Raw genomic sequence first — 21,920 nt, forward strand, 5'->3', positions numbered from 1 at the left:
ATCCATCTCGAAAATACTAGAGAAAGAACTCTCCACATTAGAGAATAAAATATACCATAAAACCATAGTAATAAAAAAAAGTGTGATATTGGTACAAGAACAAAGAAGCTAATGGAATATTACACATACATATACACAGAGAGGAACTTACAAACCAATGGAAAAAGGATGAAACTTTTAGCAGCTAGCATTGGGGATACTTGTTCACTCTGGAGAAAATAACACTGCATTTTTATGGAATAGCATTTATAGAAGTGGCATCCAGATAGATAAAAACCTAAATGTGAAAGGTAAAACTACAAAGCCAAGAAAACCTAGGATAAGACCTTTCTGATACAAGCTTGACAGCATACTTTCTTTTACTTTTTCTTTTTTCATGTTTATGTATTTATTTGGAGAGACAGAAAGAGAAAGAGCACAGGTGGGGGAGGGGCAGAAAGGGAGAGGGAATCCCAAGCAGGCTCTGCACCATCAGCACAGAGCCCGATGTGGGGCTCTATCCCACGAATGGTGAGATCATGACCTGAGCTGAAATCAAGAGTCAGACACTAAACCGACTGAACCACCCCGATGTCTCCTGAAGGCAGACTTTCTAAATAAAACCAAATTAACTAGAAAAAGGCAACCCTGATGGAAAAATAGGAAAACCAGTTGAACAGGCAACAAAACGAAACCAAAAAGGCTAACAAACACGGAGAGATGCTCAAACGCATTGGTAATTAGAGAAATGCAAATAAAACCGCAGGACAGAAATTTACACCTGGCAACAATTAGCCAGACGATAGCAAATGTTGGTGGGGGTGCAGAGACAGAGGAACGTTCGTTCATGATTGGTGGACGGGGGACTGGTACAGCCTCTCTGGAGACCAACCAGTCACTGCTCAGCCACAGTAAGTGTATGCACCCATCAGTGTCCTTGAAGTCTTCTTCCTGGGACAAATCTCAAGGAAATGTGTATACAAGTCCCTAAGAAGACATAGGGAGGATGTTCTTTGCAACATTCTTTGTAGTGGCTGGGGGGAATGGCCAACCTAGTGTGCATCACCGGGAAAATGTGTACCTAAAATGTGGCGGGTGCATGTGCCATGTGGACAACCCAAATATGTCCCTGTCCTAATCCCTGGAACCTGTGACCATTACTTTATATGGCAAAGGGGACTTTGTAGGTGTGATAAAGTTAAGGCTTAAAATGGGGTGAGTATCCTGAACTATCTGGGTGGGCCTGATGTGATCACAAGAGTCCTTACAAGAGGAAGGTAGGGGAGTCAGATTGAGAGGGAGGTGGGCTGGCCAGACCAAAGTCGGAGTGATGGGCTTTGAAAGTGGGTAAGGGCCACAGCCGAAGAATACAAGCAACTGCCAGAAACTGAAAAAGGAAGGACATAGACTCTCCCCATCAGAGCTTCCAGAAGGAACCAGTCTGGCCGACCCCTTGACTTTTAGCCCACCAAAACGGACTTCAGATTCTCATTCCCAGGTCACTAAGAAGAGAACACGTTTGTGCTGTTGTAGGCCCTTGAGTGTGTGGAATTTTATGGCATCAACAGGAAACTAACACACGCTGATGTTATGCCAGAATTAGAAGCAATACAGTAAATACACACATAGCGACATAAATTAATCTCGAGATTTTCAATGTGAAGAGAAAAAAGTTCTTAAGAAGATATCACGTACATGGATTTGAAGACTCGGTATTGTTAAGATGTCATCTTGCTCAAACTGGCATATAGAGCCAAGGCAGTCCCAATAGAATTCCCAGCAGGGAGTTCTGTAGAAATTGACAAGTGGATTCTAAAATTTATATGGAAATACAAAAGAACTAGGCTAGCTAAAACAATTTGGAAAAAGAAGAATAAAGTTGGAGGATTATACTACTTGACTTCCAGATTTATTATAGAGTCATAATAATCAAGACAGTCTGGTTCTGTCTTCGAGACAGACATAGAGACCAATGGGCAGAACACACGGTCCACAAACAATGCCAAAAATACGATCCATAAAAAACCAAATTGCTAAATCAAACTTCATCAAAACTAAAAACTTCTGCTCTTCAAAGGACTCTACTAAGAGAATGGACAAAAGGCGATAGGCTAGGAGATTATATATCTGACGAAGCACTTGTATCCAGGTTACAGAAATAACTCAAACTAAGTATAAGAAAACAAACACCCTGGGGCACCTGGGTGGCTGAGTCGGTTGAGCATCTGACTTTGGCTCAGGTCATGATCTCGTGGCTCATGAGTTCAAGCCCCACATCAGGCTCTCTGCTGGTAGCACAGAGCCTCCTTGGGACTCTCTGTCTCCCTCTCTTTGCCTTCCCCCTCCACTCGTGCTCTCTCTCTCTCTCTCAAAAATAAACATAAAAAAAAAAAGAAAAGAAAACAACACCCTTCTCCACAAATGGGCCGAAGATTTGAGCAGACGTCTCACCAAAGAGGATACGCAGATGGTGACTAGCATATGACAAGGATGCTCGACATCATTAGTTATTAAGGAAATGCAAATTAAAACCCTAATGAGATACCACTATTAGAACGTCTAAAATTAAAAGGAGCATCTACACCAAGTGCTGGCGAGTATGTGGAGGAACTGGAGCATTCAGACATTTCTGGCAGGAGAGTAAAATAAGGCAACTTTGGAAATAAGTTGGGCAGCTTTGTAAAAACTAAAACATACACTTGCCATGTAGTGCAGATATTTCACTCCTCTGCATTTATCCCAAAGAAACAAAAACATAGGTCTAATTAAAAATTAGTACATGGCTCTTTGTGGGAGCTTTATTTCTGAGAGCCAGAAACTGGAAATAACCCAAATGTTCCCAAGCAGGTGACTAGGGAAAGAACTCGCCGTATCCATACAATGGAATGCTGCTTTACCACCAAAACCAAAACAAAACGAAACAAACGACTGATACACACAACATGGATGAATCTCAAAACCAGTTTGCTGTGTGACAGAAGTCAGATAAAGAAGAATACATACCATGTGATTCCATTTACATAAAATTCCAGAAAATGCAAACTGATCTACAGTGGCAGAAAGCAGATCACCTGTTGCCTGGAGGTGAGGGGATGGTGACAGGTGAGAGGAGGGATTACGGGGAAGCCAGAGGGAATCTTCGGGGCCGATGGACATGCTCATTGTCTAGAGCGTGGTAGAGTGTAGTTTCACAGGTGTCCACACGGACATGCTCAGTGTGACACACGCCAACGAGCCCTCAAGAAAGCTCTTCAAAATACGATAAACTCGCAAAAGTTAAAGAAGTAGAACGAGATACATAACAAAATGCCGCTTACGTAATTAAATATGCATACAAAACAACATACATTTTGAAAGAACATAAGCAAAAATAAACACACCTATATATACATGATATAGAAGATTTGATACACACATTAGAAAGCTGTCCTCTAGGTGGGAGGGAGCCGAGGGACCGGAAAACTGAGTAAAAGAGAATTGAAGAAAGAAAGAAAAGAAGAGGGAGACTTCTACAGACCCATGAGGATGAGGGAGGTACACGATGAATTCGACATTGTGCGTAAAAAATAGTTATTTTCTCTATTGATTATTTTATTGTATTTTTTTAAAGCTTATTTATTTTGAGAGAGACAGCGATAGCCAAGTAGAGGAGGGGCAGAGAGAGAGAGGGAGAGGGAGAATCCCAAGCAGGCTCTGCGCTGTCCGTGCAGGGCCCGACACGGGGCTCGAACTCACGAAACCACGAGATGGTGACCTGAGCCGAAACCAAGAGTCAGACGCTTAACCAACTGAGCCACGCAGGCATCCCATTTTATTGATTTTTTTTTTTAAAGTTTCCTAGGACACGGGAAATTTCTATCTCAATTCAAAAAGGGAACATTTCTGAGACTTTTACGAAACTGATCAAATAGTTTTGCCTTCAAAGGGAGACAAGTGACATCTTAGCACTCTGGGGGTTGACTTGCGGCTCGTATAAGCCCCAGCTCTGAGGAGTCTGCTAGAAATCTTGCTAGTAGCAAAATGCTGCCATTCAATAAGGGCATAATTACCTCGATGTTAGTAAAACTCCATCATCCCCTCTATGTAGGCCCATTGCACAGATGTTTAAATACCTTCAAGCTGTGTGTTCATATGTACAGCTAATAACTCCTAGCCGTGGTTCCCCTTTAAATAAAGCCAACAGTAACCAGGAGATATGCTTGGCAGAGGAGTGTTCCCCTGTGTAAAACATCATTTATTTTTAGTTTATTGCAGAGAAATGTGGGTGGGGGGGTGCTTAGAAAATAATTAAAAGTGTGTGCTTCCTTATAACATGCTATCTCTACTAACTGAACTTCTAACCTGACATAAATACATTGCATACTGTAACCTGTTTCTCCTGATTATTAACCTTGAGTGTGGCAACCTATAAATCATTCCCGAAACAGCTGGCGCTCAGCATTGCCCCAAAGGTATATGATTACGATCGTTTTATATATATCTTGGTATGCAGACATGAAAAATTCATTGAAGAGGTTGGTATTGTAAGACTCATTGTAATGAATTTTCTCAAAAACATAGATCATGCTTAAAATAGGTGTCTGCTTATTATAATGCAGCCATTTATATCTTCTTGAATTACCTTGCCCATAGCTCAGCCATTTTCTTAAAGTCAAACACGATGATACCTAAACAGATTTACGGCAGTCACTTTGCCCTGCTTAAAAGTAGAAGTTTGCTTTTTTTCCCCCCTTTTGGTATTAATGCCTACCGAATCCAAGGGTACAGTGTTCTTTATTTTTTAAAGGAATCATTTGGAAGGTCATTCCTTAAAGGCATCCCCATTTACTTGGGTCTGTCAACCATGAACACGTAGAGCCTTGAAACCCCAGAAAGCGTTATGCTCCTCAAACTTACCAAGATGTTCCAATACTCTCTCGAGAACGGTTCGTATCCACATTTATTGGAATCATAAAATCCTACAGCTGGAAAAGTCCTCAAATGTCAATGAGGTCTTCGATGGGCAAATGGAGCAAACCAGGACGGTGGTGACTTCTTCGAGGTCACACATCTGGCAAGGGGGAGGTTCCAGATTTGGAGCCACGTCTCAGGTTTATGATGAGAACAAAATAATCACTCGGGGAGTGCTTTCTGGGTGAGGGTACAGTGTGCTAAATGCCCAGTGTGCTAAATTTACCCAGTGTCCTCACTTGCAGGCTTCTTGAAGCGGGCGCTGTCATCACCCCCGTTGTCATCCTCGTCATCACCGTCATCTTCATCATCACCATCATCCTCCCTTTTCATCTAGCACAACAGGCCCAGAGAGAGGGTGCAGCTTGCCCCGGGGCAAACAGCCTATAATTGGCTGAGCAGGATTCAGCCGGACTTACTCCAGCCCGAATCTACATTTCAACCACAACATTCTACGACATTCTACCGTGTTTTCCTTCCGCGAGGTGGTTTCTTACCGGTTCCTTTTCTGACGTGTTTGGCCAGACTTGTAAACTGTTACTGTACGAATTGATAAAAAAACACAGGGTAGTCGTTTGCTAGCGCGGCTGTAACAAAGCGCCACGGATTGGATGGCTTGAACGAATTTATTTTCCCACAGTTCTAGGGGCTAAAAGTCCAAGATGAAGGGTGAGCTCAGGGTGGGCTGCTTCTGAGGCCTCTCCTTGGCTCGTAGACGGCTGTCTTCTCCCTGTGTCTTCACAGGTCTTCCCTCTGTCCACGTCTGTGTCCTAATCTCCCCCTCTTGTAAGGTCACCAGTCATTGCAGATTAGGGTCCACCCATATGGCCTCATGTTACCTTAATTACCTCTCTAACGACCCTAGTTTAAAATACAGTCACATTGTGAAGTACTGAACGGGAGGACTTCAGTCCAGGAAGGCAGGGGACACAATTCAGCCTATACCACGCAGTGGTGTGAAAATCAAATAGGCTCAGTGCCTATAGGTGTGTAAAGCTTCGTCCTTTACCAGGGGTGAGCTGTTAACATCAGCAAAGCCTTGGTCTCCGTGTCTGTTTAAACTCAGCTTCGGAAAACAAGAGCCGGCTCCTGCAGAGGACCTGTTTGCCGGCATTTCACCCACTCCTCGGGGCCCAGGGCCCGACCCCGGGGTCCAGCGGAGTCTGCTTCATCCACCCGTCACCACACGCAAGGGTGTCACTACTGTGTGGGGCCCCCGCATTTGGGACTGAGCAGCATGGCGGCAGGAGGAAGTGTGGACTCCTCAAAAGGCCAGCGACAGACGCAGAGGCCTTTTTCCTTGGGCGGGAGCTCCCTCCTCGTAAGGATGGAAAGCTGAGAGCAACTCTCCAGGGCCTTTTTGATTGGGGTTTGGTTTCATTTGTGTCCCAAAGGGCAGATGAGAACAGGAGTGGGTGTCCTGGGCGTGCAGTGGCCAACGGGGGCCCAGGAACCTGGGTTAGCTTGGCAGGGACGCCATTCAGGTCCCAGAAGTCAGACAGCAGTACACGGACTCATTTCTGTCTTCCAGATTTGTGTGAGGGCAGAGGGGAAAGGCCTAAAGGTATATTACATTGCCCTGAATTTCTTTTCTTTTCTTTTTTTAAAGTAAGCTCACTGCCCCAAGTGGGGCTTGAACTCATGACCCCAAGATCAAGAGTCGCCCCAGATTGCCCTGAATTTCTATCAGCCTCCACACTAATGAATGAGGGAAAGAATTCATTCCACTCAAACACACAAGTCACACAAGAACTGGGCCGATACAATGGGGACAACCTTCTCTGCGGGCCCATCACCACGCAGGGACAATATGCACAATAGTTGACATTGTGGACGTGTTTACTTTGTGCCAGCTCTGCTCAGTACTACACGCATTATCTCATTAAGTCTTCCAAACAGGCCTGTACCGGGCACGCTGTTACCCTTTCCGAGGCGGCCATGACTGCAGGCCCTTACACGACAGGGAGAGGAGGGCCTCCCCTAGGCAGCCTGTGTTGGGGGGGGGGGGGGGGTTGCGGGGGCGGGGATACTGAGCCTAACTGCGAGCTGGGTTTTCCTCTTCACGGGCTGTCCTTTCATCACTTCTCCATTTCTAAGTGGCATGGAAAGAGAGCCCCAATCAACGCGAGTCGAATTTTCTGCCTCTTTCTCACTACCCTCTCAAAGAGGGAGTCACAGATGCTTTGAGGGCCACATGAAACTCAGGGACGCTCTCTCCAGAAAAACACACACACAATCGTGCATCAACTTCTGGAGATGTGGGGCCACCTTCACCTCCCTGCCACAAAGCCCATCCGGGGAGCCAAGTTAAGAATTCCAGTTGAAAAGTTTCTAACCTCTGCATGCCTTGATGTTCTTAGTAATAGTGCTACACACACAGCAGGTGAGACCTCGTTATAGATCTCTCTGGAGTGTTTGCTTTTGCAACCGTGTTCATGTTTCTTTGATAAAAATGACAAATATAAGACTCATCGTTGGTTTCAAAAAGGGGGCGGGGGCGCCTGGGTGGCTCAGGCGGTTAAGCATCTGACTTCGGCTCAGGGCGTCTCATGGTTCGTGAGTTCAAGCCCCGGTCCGGCTCTGTGCTGACAGCTCAGAGCCTGGAGCCTGCTTCGGGTTCTGGGTCTCCCGCACTCTCTGCCCCTCCCCCACTCGACTCTGTCTGTCTCTCTCTCTCAAAAATAAATAAACATTAAAAAAAAAAAAAGAATCCTTATTTATTTATTTATTTATTTATTTATTTTTTTTTTTTTTTAAATTTTTTTTTCAACGTTTATTTATTTTTGGGACAGAGAGAGACAGAGCATGAACGGGGGAGGGGCAGAGAAAGAGGAAGACACAGAATCGGAAACAGGCTCCAGGCTCTGAGCCATCAGCCCAGAGCCTGACGTGGGGCTCGAACTCACGGACCGCGAGATCGTGACCTGGCTGAAGTCGGACGCTTAACCGACTGCGCCAGCCAGGCGCCCCAAGAATCCTCATTTAAAACATGATCTTTCAAGAAGCAGGCCCCCACCTGTTACTGAATCATAAAATCAATGAGGACAGGCCTGATCACTTATTTTTTACTGAAGTAAAACACAACAGAAATGCTTCAAGTATATTAGAGGGAGTGAGACCATGCTGTCTCTTGCGAAGCTTTGGGGGAAATTACTCATATTCCAATATGAATACATGCGACGTGCCAGTGTGAGTTGCATTTGTCTCCAGCTGGAGCGCCAGAGCCCCGTGAAGGCTCATACCCAGCCTGACTCCTCACTCCCGGCTGGGCCCTGCGCTCGGCCCGACATCGGCCTCATCTCTGCAGATGTTCCTTACGGACCAGATCACTCCAGCCACTCTGTCAGTGCTTCTAGACTCTGTTCTCTGAAGCCATCTTCTTTTGGAACTCATTAGACGATGGTTTTAAGGTCAACGTGTATCGTCCATTCAGAGCCAGACGCTAAAGATTTTGCATCTTCGCTATTTGTATTTTTGGTTTTTGTTTTTAATTTTTGTGAGAGACAGAGAGAGAGAGAGAGAATATGAGTCGGGGAGAGGCAGCATGAGAGGGGGAGAGAGGATCTGAAGCCGGCTCTGTGCTGACACAGCTTTTGCGATGGCGAGATCGTGACCCGAGCCGAAGTCGGGCGCACAACCAACAGGGCCACCCAGGCGTCCCCGCATATTCACTATTTGTAATCCTCACGCGACACTACAGGGAAGGCATGATCACGATTGGTGCTATTTGTTATTATTCCAAATTTACAAACGAAGGTGAGGCTCAGAGAGGAGTCCGAGCTCTCGCAGGGCTGGGCTGCCAGACTGTGGAGGGTGGAGTTCGTTCCCCTTTTGGTGTCAAGAGTGTGGTACAAAGGTCGCTGAGTTTGGGGTCCGAAGACATGCCTGTAAGACCCAACTGAGCCACCTGCAAGCGTTGGGTTCCTGAGACTTAATATCTTGAATCTCTCGAGTCACAACTGACCTGCGATTTCAAAGTTGCATCTGCTGAGATAACGCACGCATGCTTTGAAATCCGTAAGTTGCAGCCAGCTATGTGTTATTTGTATAAACTACGTCAGCGACATGTGAAGGCCCTTGAGAGCAAGGACCCTGACTGCCTTCTTTGTCCCTCACCCCCACCCCCCAGCACACCCTCCAGCTGCACATGAAATATTTGCCAATTGATTGCTGCTTAAGGACAAGAATGAGGCCTATTATTCCCTTTCTGTAGCCAGCTTTAAAAAAAAGTGTCCTTAATACACAAAAAGACTCCCTGACATTTGTCCTTGAGAGAGAGGAGGCTTCATGGAGGAGGCACAACGTGGCCGCCTTGAATCCATCAAGCAAGAGCGTCCAAGCCTTGAAGGAAATCAGCCTGTGGACGCTGGCGGCAAGGATGCTATTCTCGACCGCCGCCGAAGCCATTTTTCAATCGCTCCCGGTGGCACCTTCGGGAGAGGTGGTGTCAGGACCGTGTTCACGCGGGAGAGGCTGATGTGCAAGTCGTTTCAGCTAAGTTTCTGAATTTTGTGGGGATTTTTTTTTTTTTTTCTGGCAATAACTCAGAAGCCTAGATGGCTCGCCTTCAAGTACAAGAAGATTAGTTTCAGCCGCTCGTGCTCTGGGTGAGGTTGTCAGGTGCGGGGAGCTACAATTACCTGGAGCCGAGGACCACCAATCACGTCCCCCTGCCCTGTCCCAGGATCCATGGGCTCGGGATCTTCGTGATTATTCCATACATTTAGCCACAGCCGACAAGCAACTGGCTAGGATAATTTGTACAGCTATTAAAACCCGAGTCGGCCCGACCCTCGGGTTACGGTGGCTATGTCATTGTCCCCTTGAGGGCGGGGAGGGGCACCGCGCTCCGTACCACCCACGGGGCTAAAGGGGCCTCATCCACACGCACCGACTGCGCGCGCGCGCGGCATTGCCATCCACCCTGTCCTCCCTGTCCTCCACGCGGTACCCATAGCATCGCTTCGGAAGCTACCCCAACTAGGCTTTTCTGATGACAAAAGCGTAGGACTGTTGGAGACCTGCAACGTTTGAAACTCCGCTGGAGATGCGTCTTGAGCTCCACACACATAAACAAGTGATTCTCAAAGTTGCTTTCCTACTTGCAGGTCCTTTGCACCTTGGCCTCCTAGTTCCTTCCCACCATTGACTGGTCAGTTGCTCTGTTCGGCCTGTTCCCAAACCACACTAAAAACTCGCAGAAATACAAAAGGCTTTTGTTTCCCTGACATCATCAACAGCGACTATCCCCAAGAAGAGGGTGTTTGGTGGAAACCTCACCAAGCAAGAGATGGCGTTTTGGGACGTTTTTCGGCTTTAATCCTATGCATTCTCCCTCCCACTGCCATGCGTTCTGATGGCCAATGGAATTCTTCTCTCCAGAGCCGGCTGGGGGCCGAGGGGCAGAGCCCAGCCCATTGTCATCGCGTTGCCATTGCTGTAGTTACTCTGTTTTCTCTCTCAGAACACGCAGGTTCTGAGCAAAATGGGGGGTTGGTGTGCAACTTTACGTTTTGGAGAGTAAAGGAGAAAGGGAGATTTGGGGGGACGGGTTTACATAACCCTGCAGGCTATTTCGAGTCAGCCCGGCTGCTCCCCAGAAGCTGGCCATGGCCGAAGAAGCCGACACCGAGGGGCTGAGAAGCAGGCCAGCTCCGTCCCGGGGAGAACAATGCCTCCGCAGTCAGACACAATGGCCGCCTCTCATTTTCCAGGAACTCTTACAATAAGATGGAAAGGGTCCTGGAGTTGCCTCACTGGGCCCCCAGCTAGGGAGAGAACATTAGCTCAGCAGCTACAGATATGCAAATCTGCTTTGAGTGCTCCCACAGCCCGGGGAGGCCTGGGGGGTTGGGGGGAGGCTGAAGAAGCACTCCCGTCCTGTGTCCTGCGGGGCCCATCGCCTATCCTTGTGGGGACCTAAAGTTCCAGGCTTAGCTGGGCCTGCCTTTTAGGGCCAGATACAAGGTTCGCTAGCCAGAGATCCTAGAGAATAAGCTCCAACCACTGTGCGAAAATACTATCACTCAGTGGCACAGGTTCTATCAGAAAATCAGCACGGTTGTAACGCATGCTCGTAATTGCTTAAACTGTTTTGTTTTGTTGTTTTTTTTAAATTTTTTTTTTTCAACGTTTTTATTTATTTTTGGGACAGAGAGAGACAGAGCATGAACGGGGGAGGGGCAGAGAGAGAGGGAGACACAGAATCGGAAACAGGCTCCAGGCTCCGAGCCACCAGCCCAGAGCCCGACGCGGGGCTCGAACTCACGGACCGCGAGATCGTGACCTGGCTGAAGTCGGACGCTTAACCGACTGCGCCACCCAGGCGCCCCTGTTTTGTTGTTTTTTAAACTTAAACATCTTTCAGTCATCCTTTACCAGTACTGTTGTCTGGCAGCATGAGATTCTGGAAACATCTGGTTTGTTCTTCTGCAGATCATGACATCAGTGGTTAGTAAGAGCGTGTAGCTTACTTTATTTTAGGGTTGGGGTTTTCAAGATGGCAGGCCTAAGTTAACACGAACGGCAGGTTTTTACTGAAGACTGACAGTCCACCACTAGATAGAGCTTACACAGGAGAAGCCTAGCTTCTAGCTCCCTCCACACTTGTCTACTCGGCCTTGGGCAGTGACCCCACCTCACCAGCTAAATAGGGGTGGTGGCAAGAATATTGACCTACCTCACTGGGGTGTGGTGTGGATTAGCTCACAGGTGCCTTTCAGCGAACAAAAATGCTGAATGCTAACATGTCAAGAGCTTCCCGACTCCTAAGGAAACACGGTCCAACACGTCCACCAGGATGAATTTTCTGTTCTAAGATGTGACGTGTATTCTCCCGACTATTAAATTTACAGCCCGCTTAGGTTTCCGTCGCCCAGCCAACATCCAAGTTGAAGTCTCTCGAACTGTGGCTGACAATGACCAGGTGGTCTGGGCTGCGACTGGGGAGACACCAATGGACTTAAATAACTGTCTGTAAGCATCTGGAGGTGGGTTCTGCCATGTTTGTTCAATTGATAAAACTTTCAACCGGCTTAGGAGCTGAACAAATCATACAAGTAAATGCTTCTGAAGATAAAGATGTCCGATGAAAGAACACTGTATTTGAAGTTTTAATTGTCATCACCCTAGTCTTCAACTTCATTTAAATTACATGGTAGACATTCATTCAATAAGGAGATGGAAATTAAAATTCAACTCTACATTCGCAGATTCAAAGTAAGATCTGCAGATCAACAGACCCATTAGAAGATTAGAGCTACATTGCCAACACGTATACACAAGGAGTTGTTTTAGTTTTGGTTTAGAGACTCAAGAATAAGGACGGGTGCAGAGAAGAAAGTTAAGGAGAAACCTTAAAACATACAAATGACGTAAACAGTCCAAAATGCTTTGTAAATCATCCTAACCCCCGCCACAAAAATCTCCGAATTGGGTGGCTCTCCCAACAAAAAAATTCAATGATGAGATGCTTTTCACCGAAGGAGTCTTAATGTTAAATATTCCAGAAGGCAATGTATTCATCTATTTTGCCAAACGTAGTTTACTTTCCTATAAAATGTCTATAAACCTGTGGTAAATCTTATCTGTGCTAAGAAAATACATAAAATTGCTCATTAGAGAGCCCAGTTGAATGAATAAGATATATTCTAACTTTTAAGTGCTTGTTAGTAGAAGTCATTTACATTGTTTTGCTTCCTAATTTAAATTTATTGATGGCTCTGGAGGCACAGTGAGGTTCACCGCGTGCACACATCTCTTCAACAATGCGCGGACCTTCTTAACCGCCCCTACCTGTTAGAAATAACGTCTAAGAACTCTTCGCAAAGATAATTAACAATTTTCACTGGAGAGAGAATTTTGTAACAGAACACGGAAGGCAAATTTTCTGTTCCTAGTATCTTTTCTTGTCACGTTAATCCTGGAATTCCTTAAAAAAAAAAAAAAAAAAAAGGCATCGCAAACGTTGGTTTCACCTTTGGATATACTTCAGAAGAAGTAATCCCCAAATTAGTTCAAATTATTCCCATACTTTAAATTGGAGGCTCTATGTCTCTGAAATATATCCCAAACGGCTTTCCACCTCCATTAGCATCCACTTCCACCTACAGCCGTCTCCCGGCTAGAATTCCCAGCTCCTCTTTACAAGCCATTTTTTTCACATGGCAGCCATGGTGATTCTTTCAAAAATATGAATTTGATCATGCCGCTTTCCTGCACAAAACCTTCCAAGCGCTTTCTACAGCACCTAGAAGGAAATCCTAACCCTCCGACAGGGCTGTCCTGGTCCCTGCCTCCTCCCTTTTCTCCTAGGTAGACAGGCTGCCCGAGAAGACCCTTCTTCCAAGCTCACTCAAACTCAGGGTCTTTGCACTCGGCTCTCCCCTTCGCCTGGAACATTCTCCAACCAGATCTTCATCTGGCTCCTGCTTCTCATCACTCAGCCGGTAAACAGAGCTGCCCTCTCCACAGCGCCCCTCCCTGACCACCCCCTTACATTATTTAATAGTCTGCCTTGATCTATAAAAGTTTTATCTGTAATCTGCTTATCACCTGTCTCTCTGCCTACTCAAATGTTAAGTTTCGTGACAGCAGGGGACTAGTCTGTTTTGTTGTGTTTTCGTTGCGATAGTCTCGCCCTTGAAACTGCATCTAGCACATAGCACCCTACAAACGGCTGGTGATGAACGTTAATTATGCTAGCTCAGCAGTTAAGTGCCTGGGCTTTGGAGCTGGATCAATCTGGGTTCAAATATCAGGTTTGCAATGTACTAACTCTGAGGCTTGAGTACGTTTGTCTCTTTCAAAGACCTGATTTCTGTATCAAATGGGAATATTCATGGGGCAAGATAGACCCAAATTTAAACGAAGTCACCAGGACTCAAGTTTCCCTCATCCGAGCTCATGCTGTTCTACTTGACACAGGCTTTCTCTTAATTCCCAGTCTGAAATTTAAGATCCCTTGTGGAAAGGTGAGGGGGCGGGAAATGTAAAAATACAGAAGCCCCAAACACTTCAAATCATCATCAGACAATGATTTTCTTTCAGAGACCGAAGAGTGCAGTATCGCAGAAGACCTTAGGTAGGCTCTGATGTCAGACTGCCTGGGTTCCAACCCACTGCCGGCCAACTCCAAAACCTCTGTAAGTCTCAGTTTCCCCGTGGAAGAAAAGCACTTCCCTCACGGAGAAGTAAGATTAAGCGGCAATGCCACGGAAAGCACTCGGCACTCAGTACGTAACGGACACTGAGCGCACAAGGAACGCTAGTTAACGAAGCATCAGGCGGAATTCCAAATGTTTCTTACTTAGGTCAATTCAAGATCTATCATCAAGGATTCATTTCGTTAGAAGAAATAACAAAATGCATTTTCCAACATGGAAGTCTGAATGACTTTAAAGCCGTGTTAACAAATAAATCCCAGATAATGCAGAGCCAGCTGGTGGCCCGTCTCTCAAGTCAGGGCTCCTTCTGGCCACAAGCAACTGACGCCTTTGCTCTTGGCATTTTCTTCTCTGACAGAGAGTCACATCGCACGTTTCAGTTGCACAAGGTCATAGGAAAACTCCCAATACTATCAGTATTTTAGAAAAAGACCCTTTTAGGACTCATTTTATTAAATAGATCCTCCCTACCTCAGGTCTTCTTTTAAGGCTTAAAAAAAAAAAAAATCTTCGCTTTAAATATTTAAACTCCCTACACTTTGTGCAGATCTAGTCTCCCTCCCCCGGCCCCCCCTCCCCACGTTCAAAGAATTTCATTTCAGAAGATACTCTCTTCAAGGCACTTTTTCCTCCAGTGCAAACTACACATTTTTTGACTTTCGAGAGAGAATAGTAATGATGGTGGAGAAAAGCTACCATAGGGTCTCCAACATGGAGGCTTCAGGCTGTTCCTTTTCCAGAATCGTACGGGCAGATTTTCTTCTCGGGATGTAAATCAACCAAACCTTGGTGTCTGTAAGGAATCTAGACAAACCGTCTCGTAGCACATCCGGTCGGGCACGGACGGCGAGGGCGCGGAGGGCGCGGAGGGAGGCAACGCAGACCAGCTCATCCACGTCCTTCCCTCTCCTCTCTAGCTGCATGGAAATGGAGCTTTGTGTTCGGTCAGGTGACATGAAAGGTGAAAACAGTAGCTCTCAAATTACATTTAACCTCAAATAGCAAAGGTCACGAAGGAGAGCACAGATCGGCAGCTCCCGAGACTGTACGCGTGCGCACGCGGTGGCTTAAGCGGGCCTCTTTTAATCCCACATGGGTTTTCCACACCGTTTCTGGCATCAAGCACCGGCCCGCAGGACACCAGAGCGCCTTTGTGTCCCTTGCTGACACTCCGGCATTGTGTTTTCCTACCCATTAACCAAGGATAAATGACCTAGATATTCTGCCTATTAAAGCCTCATTTTTCTTTTGCCCTTTTGTTCTTTAGTGTACCACATTATCAGACGCTGCACACATTTTAAAGTATTCTCAGTCTCAGATGCCCTTTTGAGGGAGTAATAGGAGGTTTTTGTCTGTGGTTCTGCGGAGATATCTGGAGTGGAATTACGCGAAGGTAATTTAAGGTTTTTCGTCCTGTCTGGTCTGAAGACAATCAGTTTAGCATATTACTAACAGCTCATCTAGGATAAGAGGATATAGCAAGAAACCGTACAAAGGCCAGAATGCTGTATTTGCATCTATTGCGAATACAAAAAATAGAGTGAACACCAGTTCCCCTACATACTACATTCTCTAATTACATCTCTGCATATCATGGGTCACTTTTATTAAAAGCATCATTACTACAGTTGGCAGCAATTTACATTTTATCTTACATGATAGCAGTTTTCAAAGAAAAAAATAAAAGGACATCACAACAAAGAAAAACAATACATTTACAAAGTCATGTCTGTAAACTTCAAGGCTAGTTTAGAGCTGAGGTAATGCTGTTTTAGCTTTGTGGCTAAAGTAACAAAGTCCTTTAATTTAAAAAAGGTACCTGATTCTCTCTTCTCTCACTCTTTATTTATCTATTTATTTTGTTTATACCAGTGCATTACAAGACCACGAGACAATGGAACTGTAGTTCTGTCTGGCAAGAACCCTCCCAGTAGGTTAATTTCCAAAGGGACCCTTCACATTCAACAGCTGCCTTATTATTGCTGCGCCTCGGGACAGAGACGTTCACACTAACGTGGAGATTGTCAGAGTGTATGGATGTGTGTGGATGCGCAAGTGTGGGAACCCCCATACAGTCAAAAGGGAAACAAATGAGCAAGTATGATATGTATGGTAAATTTCATCTTGACCTTCACAGCAAAAAAATTAAAATTAAAAAATTAAATATATAACTTCATACTTCCTTTGAGCAGCACTTCCTTCCATTAGTGCCACTCAGTTACAAATTGCTCTTTATTATAATACCAATGGTACCAAAAGGAAAAAAAAAAAAAAAGAAGAAGCAGAGCATTATGTAAGTTTCCTTAAAAAGACATGATCACCTCTCAAATTTCATCTCTCCTAGGGATAATAAATAATGCACTGCACAATACTTAATGACCAAGATACCTTTTGACACACCTGTATAACATGACTTGGACTTTTTTTTTTTCTTTTTCTTTTTTGCTACACTATGTTACAGAACAGCTTATAAAACTAGGTATGAACATTAACTGTGAGTGTAAACAGTAGGACTACCACTTGTCAAAAGTTTTAAACACTTGAACTGGAACTGGTACTGGTTATTCATCATTTTCGTTGTTTTCTAGTTCATCCCCCCCATCGAGCGAGTCCAGCTCTTCACCCTGTGCTCCTTCGTCTTCGAAGACGGAGGACCCCGCGGTCTTTTCCGGGTTCTCCTCGGCGTCGCTGCCGTCCAGGTTCTCCTCTTCCTGGAAGGCGCCCCCCTCGGCCTTGTCGGGGGCCTTCTCTTCGCTGGAGCCCACGGCGTTCTGGAGTCCTGCTAACGCGGGGAACCCAGGCAGTGTCAATCCCCCCAGTCCCGGAGGTAGAAACATGGACGGGTAGAAGAGGCCTGGCGCCACGGTGGACAGGAGGAAAGGGTTGAAGGCGAGCGGGTTGGAGGGCAATCCGGCCGGGGCAGTAGCAGCACCAACAGATCCATTCGCAGAGTCAGTAGCCGAAACAGCATCTGTGCTTTTCTCGGAGTCTTTGTTCTCGTCTTCGTTCTCGTTGCCTTTCTCTTCCGCTTTCGGGGCGCCGTCTTCCGGCTCTCCCTGCCCGGGAGCGGCGGCGGCGGCGGCCGCGGCGGCGGCGTTGCCAGCAGCAGCGGAGAGCGGGTTGTTCAGCAGCCCGCCCAGTCCGAACACGTTGGGCAGGCCCGCCATGCCCGGCAGCATCAGGGGCAGCACGGCCGCAGGGTTCTTGGCGTCGCCTCCGGCGGCGGCGGCCGCCGTCGCCAGTCCTGGAGGGAAGCCCATGAGCCCCGCGAGCTGGAGAGACTGGAGGTTCTGGAGGTTCTGAAGGCTCGTGAGGTCCATCCCGGCGAACAGGCTGTTCACCAACAGGGGGTTGATTCCGGAAGTGGAGGCCGCCGCGGCCGCCGCGGCCGCCCTGGCGATCTCGCTCTTGGGCCTTCGTCCTCTCCTGCTCGCTCCTTCCCCCCGCACCACGGGGCCGGTGAGAAGGCGGTCAAACATCGACTCGGGAACAAAACCCTGAAGCAAACGGGGACAGGCAAACAGTGGCTATAAACGTCGCTGGCGAAAACTTAAATTTCAGGGTGGGCCTTTCTGATGCACTGAAAATCGACACTGAGTGGAGATACACAAGCAGTCATTTCCCTCCTAAAAGCTCAATGGTGAAACTTACGAAAGAAGAAAGTCTACCTGTTGGCACTACGTTCACTCACGGAATTATGGCGAGCTGCAGAAAAATGGTTAAAGGCTACTCTACCGGTGAGGTGAAGGTCAAGCTGTCAGCGTCCGTAACTATCTCGAGAAACAACACATCAAAATGAAGTTGAAAAGTCTGGAACATTTAACTATAATTACGTTTTAGCGTCTACCCTGGAGAAACAAAAATTGTGTTCACCCCGAAACCTGTACACAAAGGTTTATAGCAGCTGCACTCATATTTGCCCAAGTCTGGAAACAACCCAGATGTCCCTCCATGGGTGATGGACAACCGCACACAGGGGCACGTACCTGTACCGGAGGAGTGCTCAGCAGTAAAAAGGAACAAACCTCTGACACGTGCAACCACTTGGATTGATCTCAATATAAACTCCTCTTAAAAACGTTATATAATTTATGCCTCTGCTTACAGGGCATCCTCAAAAAGACAAAACCCCGGATGGAGCGCAGACCAGCAGCTGCCGTGGACTAGGGGGAGGGGGAGGGGAGACTACAAGAGAACTTGGGGTGGGGGGAGATGAGGGCACTGTCTGTATTCTGATTATGGTGGTGGTTCTTCAAGAAACTATACATGTGCTAAGACTGCTGGAACTGTAGGTCAAAAGAAAAATAAGAAATTGTAGTGTATACTTGAAACAAGTAAACAAAAAGAAATCCAGACTTTAACAAATTAATATTTTTGGAAGAAACTGAAGTGGAAAAAAATTTTAGGCGAAGTTGTATTCTTTCTTTTAAAATCAAAATTCCCAGTTAACCTTAGTGACCTCAACCACCGCGAATTCCATCCTACAGGTGAGCTGTTAATAACCAGGTTTACCTGGGGCATTCCGCCCGTAGTGAGTCTACCTCCAAGACCGTGAATGCGTGTTCCTCTACCGTCCTTGTAAATCAGAGCTGTCAAGTTCTTCCACTTTGGATTAATGATATACCAATAGGAAAAACGATGATTTATTATGTCTTTTAAGTGAAGAATAAGTTATAATTGAATAATTAATGGTCAATGGAAAATAAAGAAAAGCCCAGGACAACGGTTTTGTATAAACCCCTTTCCTGATGGAAGTGCCGAGTTCGTACTTACAGACTGCTTCACTATCTCAGTCCAGTCTGGAGCGACTGCAAATTCAGGGTTCTCTTCCAGCCACCTGGGCAGGTCCTTCATCGGAGGCGCCATAGCTCCACCCATCTGGGGAGAAGCATTTGGAAATTGATCTAGAAGCACGTACATCCCCCGCCCCCCTTCCCCGGTATACATGCACATATCCTATACAGATATTCTAGAAGAAACCAGGATTGTTTTTCCTTAAAAAGGATAAAATGCTGCTTTCTGGGATAAGAAATCACACAGGGAGATCATTTCCCTTTCCCAAACGTTCACCTTCTTTCCATTTCGTTTATTGACAACAGGCACCCTTTCTTCTCCTGTCAAAGTGTTTATATCCAATTTATTAGGGTTTCGACATCTATGTCGTTTCTGTTTCGGTTTCTGAAATGAGGAAAACAGCACATCCGCATTCTTCTGCAAAAAAAAAGCCCCCAAATGAGTATTTAGTATATTGTATTTAGTACTTACTCTTTCCTGCATAAATGACAGAATAGTGAAGCCATTTTCTTTTTCTTTCTTTCTTTCTTTCTTTCTTTCTTTCTTTCTTTTTCTGTTTTTTTTATTTTTTTATTTTTTTATATATATATATATTTTTTTAACGTTTATTTATTTTTGAGACAGAGAGAGACAGAGCATGAACGGGGGAGGGTCAGAGAGAGAGGGAGACACAGAATCTGAAACAGGCTCCAGGCTCTGAGCGGTCAGCACAGAGCCCGACGCGGGGCTCGAACTCACGGAGTGTGAGATCGTGACCTGAGCCGAAGTCGGCCGCTTAACCGACTGAGCCACCCAGGCGCCCCTTCTGTTTTTTTTAAAGTAATCTCTATGCCCAATGTGGGGCTCGAACTCACGACCTGGAGATCAAGAGTTGCACACGCTACCTACCGAGCCAGCCAAGTGCCCCCAGTCATGCCATTTTCAATTACTATGGAAGATTTGGGCATCGCTTTAGTTATCAGAAACTAAGATTTTCTTTAAAAAAAAAAAAAAAAACTATTTTTCTCTTTGTACATGTAAGCTGAGAATCTGCTTTTCCTTTTGTTTATCAGTAACCCCACATAAAGCCTTTTCTTCAAATGTTTAACTAAGTCACGGTATCTTTAAAGGAAACTTTCTCAAGTACCCTTACTAATTTCTACCCAGTGACGTGGATGAACACAGAGATGACCTCATGTCTATGATACAGACTGTACATGGACAGGAGCAACCCGGGGATAAAAGGCCCCGTGCAGGAGGGGGACCTTCTGAATGGCAAGGACTCACTCGAGCTGAACTCAACGAAATAAAATGTGAAATCCTACACTTAAGGTTTTTTTAAAAAAAACAGTCACTAAGTACATAGGAAGTAAAAGATTTGTTGTGCTGCCAGCTTACAAGCAGTTTATGTGACAAATCATCTGGAGATATTGTTTAATGTTTAAGGGAAGGCGTAAGTGTTAGTTGTTCGAAAGAGAAGCTAATAAAGTCTTGGGCTGTTGTTAGCTAGTCAAATTTCTGCAAGTAACAGCTTCGTAGTACTCTGTGCTCGTCAGACCTGGTCTGAACCAATTAAAGTGCATTCGTGAGTGTCATCCCCCTAATGAGACCACCTGAAAACCAGGCCGTGTAAAGAATAACTGAAGAAATCATGTCTATTTGGTGGAAGGAGAAAGTAAGGGACTGCATAATGGGCATCTTCAAGTAACTACGAGCTTTCCTTCCTGACTTGAAGCTAGTTTTTCTAATGTAAAACACACAGTGACAGAAACTGGGGAACGTTCGAGATGAGGCAGAAAGACCAAGAATTTCTGTGTTCTACCGGGGAATCGTGAGGGCTCCCCTCACGGGACTCCTCCCAACTAAACTCTGCGATACTTACTGGTACATAACTTGGCATATCAACAGTGTAAGTAGGATGCAGCTTCAGCCATTCAACTAAGTCCTTATTTTTAGGAGCGTCCTCCCCCACCAGCCTAGTCCCGTCTTCAAGATTTATCACGGGGATCCGCGTGTCTGGGTCCAGCTGTCCAGGAGAAGGAATGTTTCTTGTAGGTGGGGTCTCTATATCTTCTTCGAAAGCTTTGGTCACCTCAGCATCCTCCTGCAGAAAGTTGACAGTGGTCTGAATTCTCATAGGATGAGAGATTCCAGAAATGTCTTATCCCAAGAAAATGCTATCCTAGCATAATGGATCTTTGACCAAAAAGGGGAAAAAGCTACCTGAAACACTGTCCGTTTTGGAACAGCTATCAAATTAGAAGATGAAACTTTAATATCACTCTCCACACTACAGAATTAAGTAATTAGGGAGGAAATCCACAGCCCGCCAATGCTCCATGTTTGAGATCTTAAGCCATTAGGGCACGGGCAGTGTAGTCTGAGCTTGACATGCATGAAAGGTAGCCTCTCAATCTCTCTCGGGGATCTCGGGATAACATCACTAAAGAAATTATAATTGAAGGAATCCAGCAGCCATCTCGTGCATAGCTTTTTGGCACTCTCTGAACCGTACAATTTTATTGGTAGGACAATATTTTGAAGCAGGTGTGTGAGGCAACACTGAAAATATCATGCCCAATTGGAAGCCTGTTCTCTACCACTGTCCAACCGGTGGTCCCCACACTATTACTCCAACCTCTAGACAACTTTTCTGACAGCCCACTGTCTATTCCTGCTGCTTCTACTTGGGCTCAGTTCTTCGTCACTGCCCACCCCCACCCCAAATTACTGTGATATTCTTAAATGGTCTCCCTGATTCTAGTTCCGCTCTTCTTTACTCAGACTTCCACACTGCTGTACTGCAGTCGGTTTTCTAAAATGCACTCTTCCTAGTTTAACTAGGAACTAGTTAAACTATTTAAATTATTTGGTAACTGAATTCCCCATCACCTTCAGGATAAAATCCAAGTTCTTTAGCATGGCAGCCAAGGCCCTCCCCGATTTATATCCTACCTTGTATCCAAGCTCACTTCTGTCGAACTTCACCTCCTCATCGAATTCCCCTGCTGCCGATGACTTTCAGTTTACCAAACATGGAAGGCTGTCTCTAGC

The 21,920-nt window shown here is 45.8% G+C and overlaps 1 protein-coding gene across 4 annotated transcripts in view; it reads right to left on the bottom strand.

Annotated features, from left to right (window-relative positions):
• Positions 1-15,596: 15,596 nt before the first annotated feature.
• The window catches only part of CHD7 (chromodomain helicase DNA binding protein 7), a 191,886-nt gene continuing 185,562 nt past the window's right edge, over positions 15,597-21,920 (bottom strand). For all 4 annotated transcript variants that reach the window (XM_086696025.1, XM_086696026.1, XM_086696023.1 and 1 more), the window contains exons 35-38: positions 20,749-20,970; positions 19,164-19,304; positions 18,867-18,971; positions 15,597-17,590 (exon numbers count right to left, since the gene is read on the bottom strand). In XM_086696025.1, the coding sequence (XP_086552151.1) occupies positions 16,655-17,590; positions 18,867-18,971; positions 19,164-19,304; positions 20,749-20,970 (1,404 nt within the window). In that variant the 3' untranslated portion in view covers positions 15,597-16,654. The remainder of the gene's footprint in view (positions 17,591-18,866; positions 18,972-19,163; positions 19,305-20,748; positions 20,971-21,920) is intronic.

This window comes from Puma concolor, chromosome F2 (genome assembly GCF_028749965.1).
Source record: "Puma concolor isolate L17-30 chromosome F2, mPumCon1.1.hap2, whole genome shotgun sequence".
Lineage (NCBI taxonomy): Eukaryota > Metazoa > Chordata > Mammalia > Carnivora > Felidae > Puma > Puma concolor.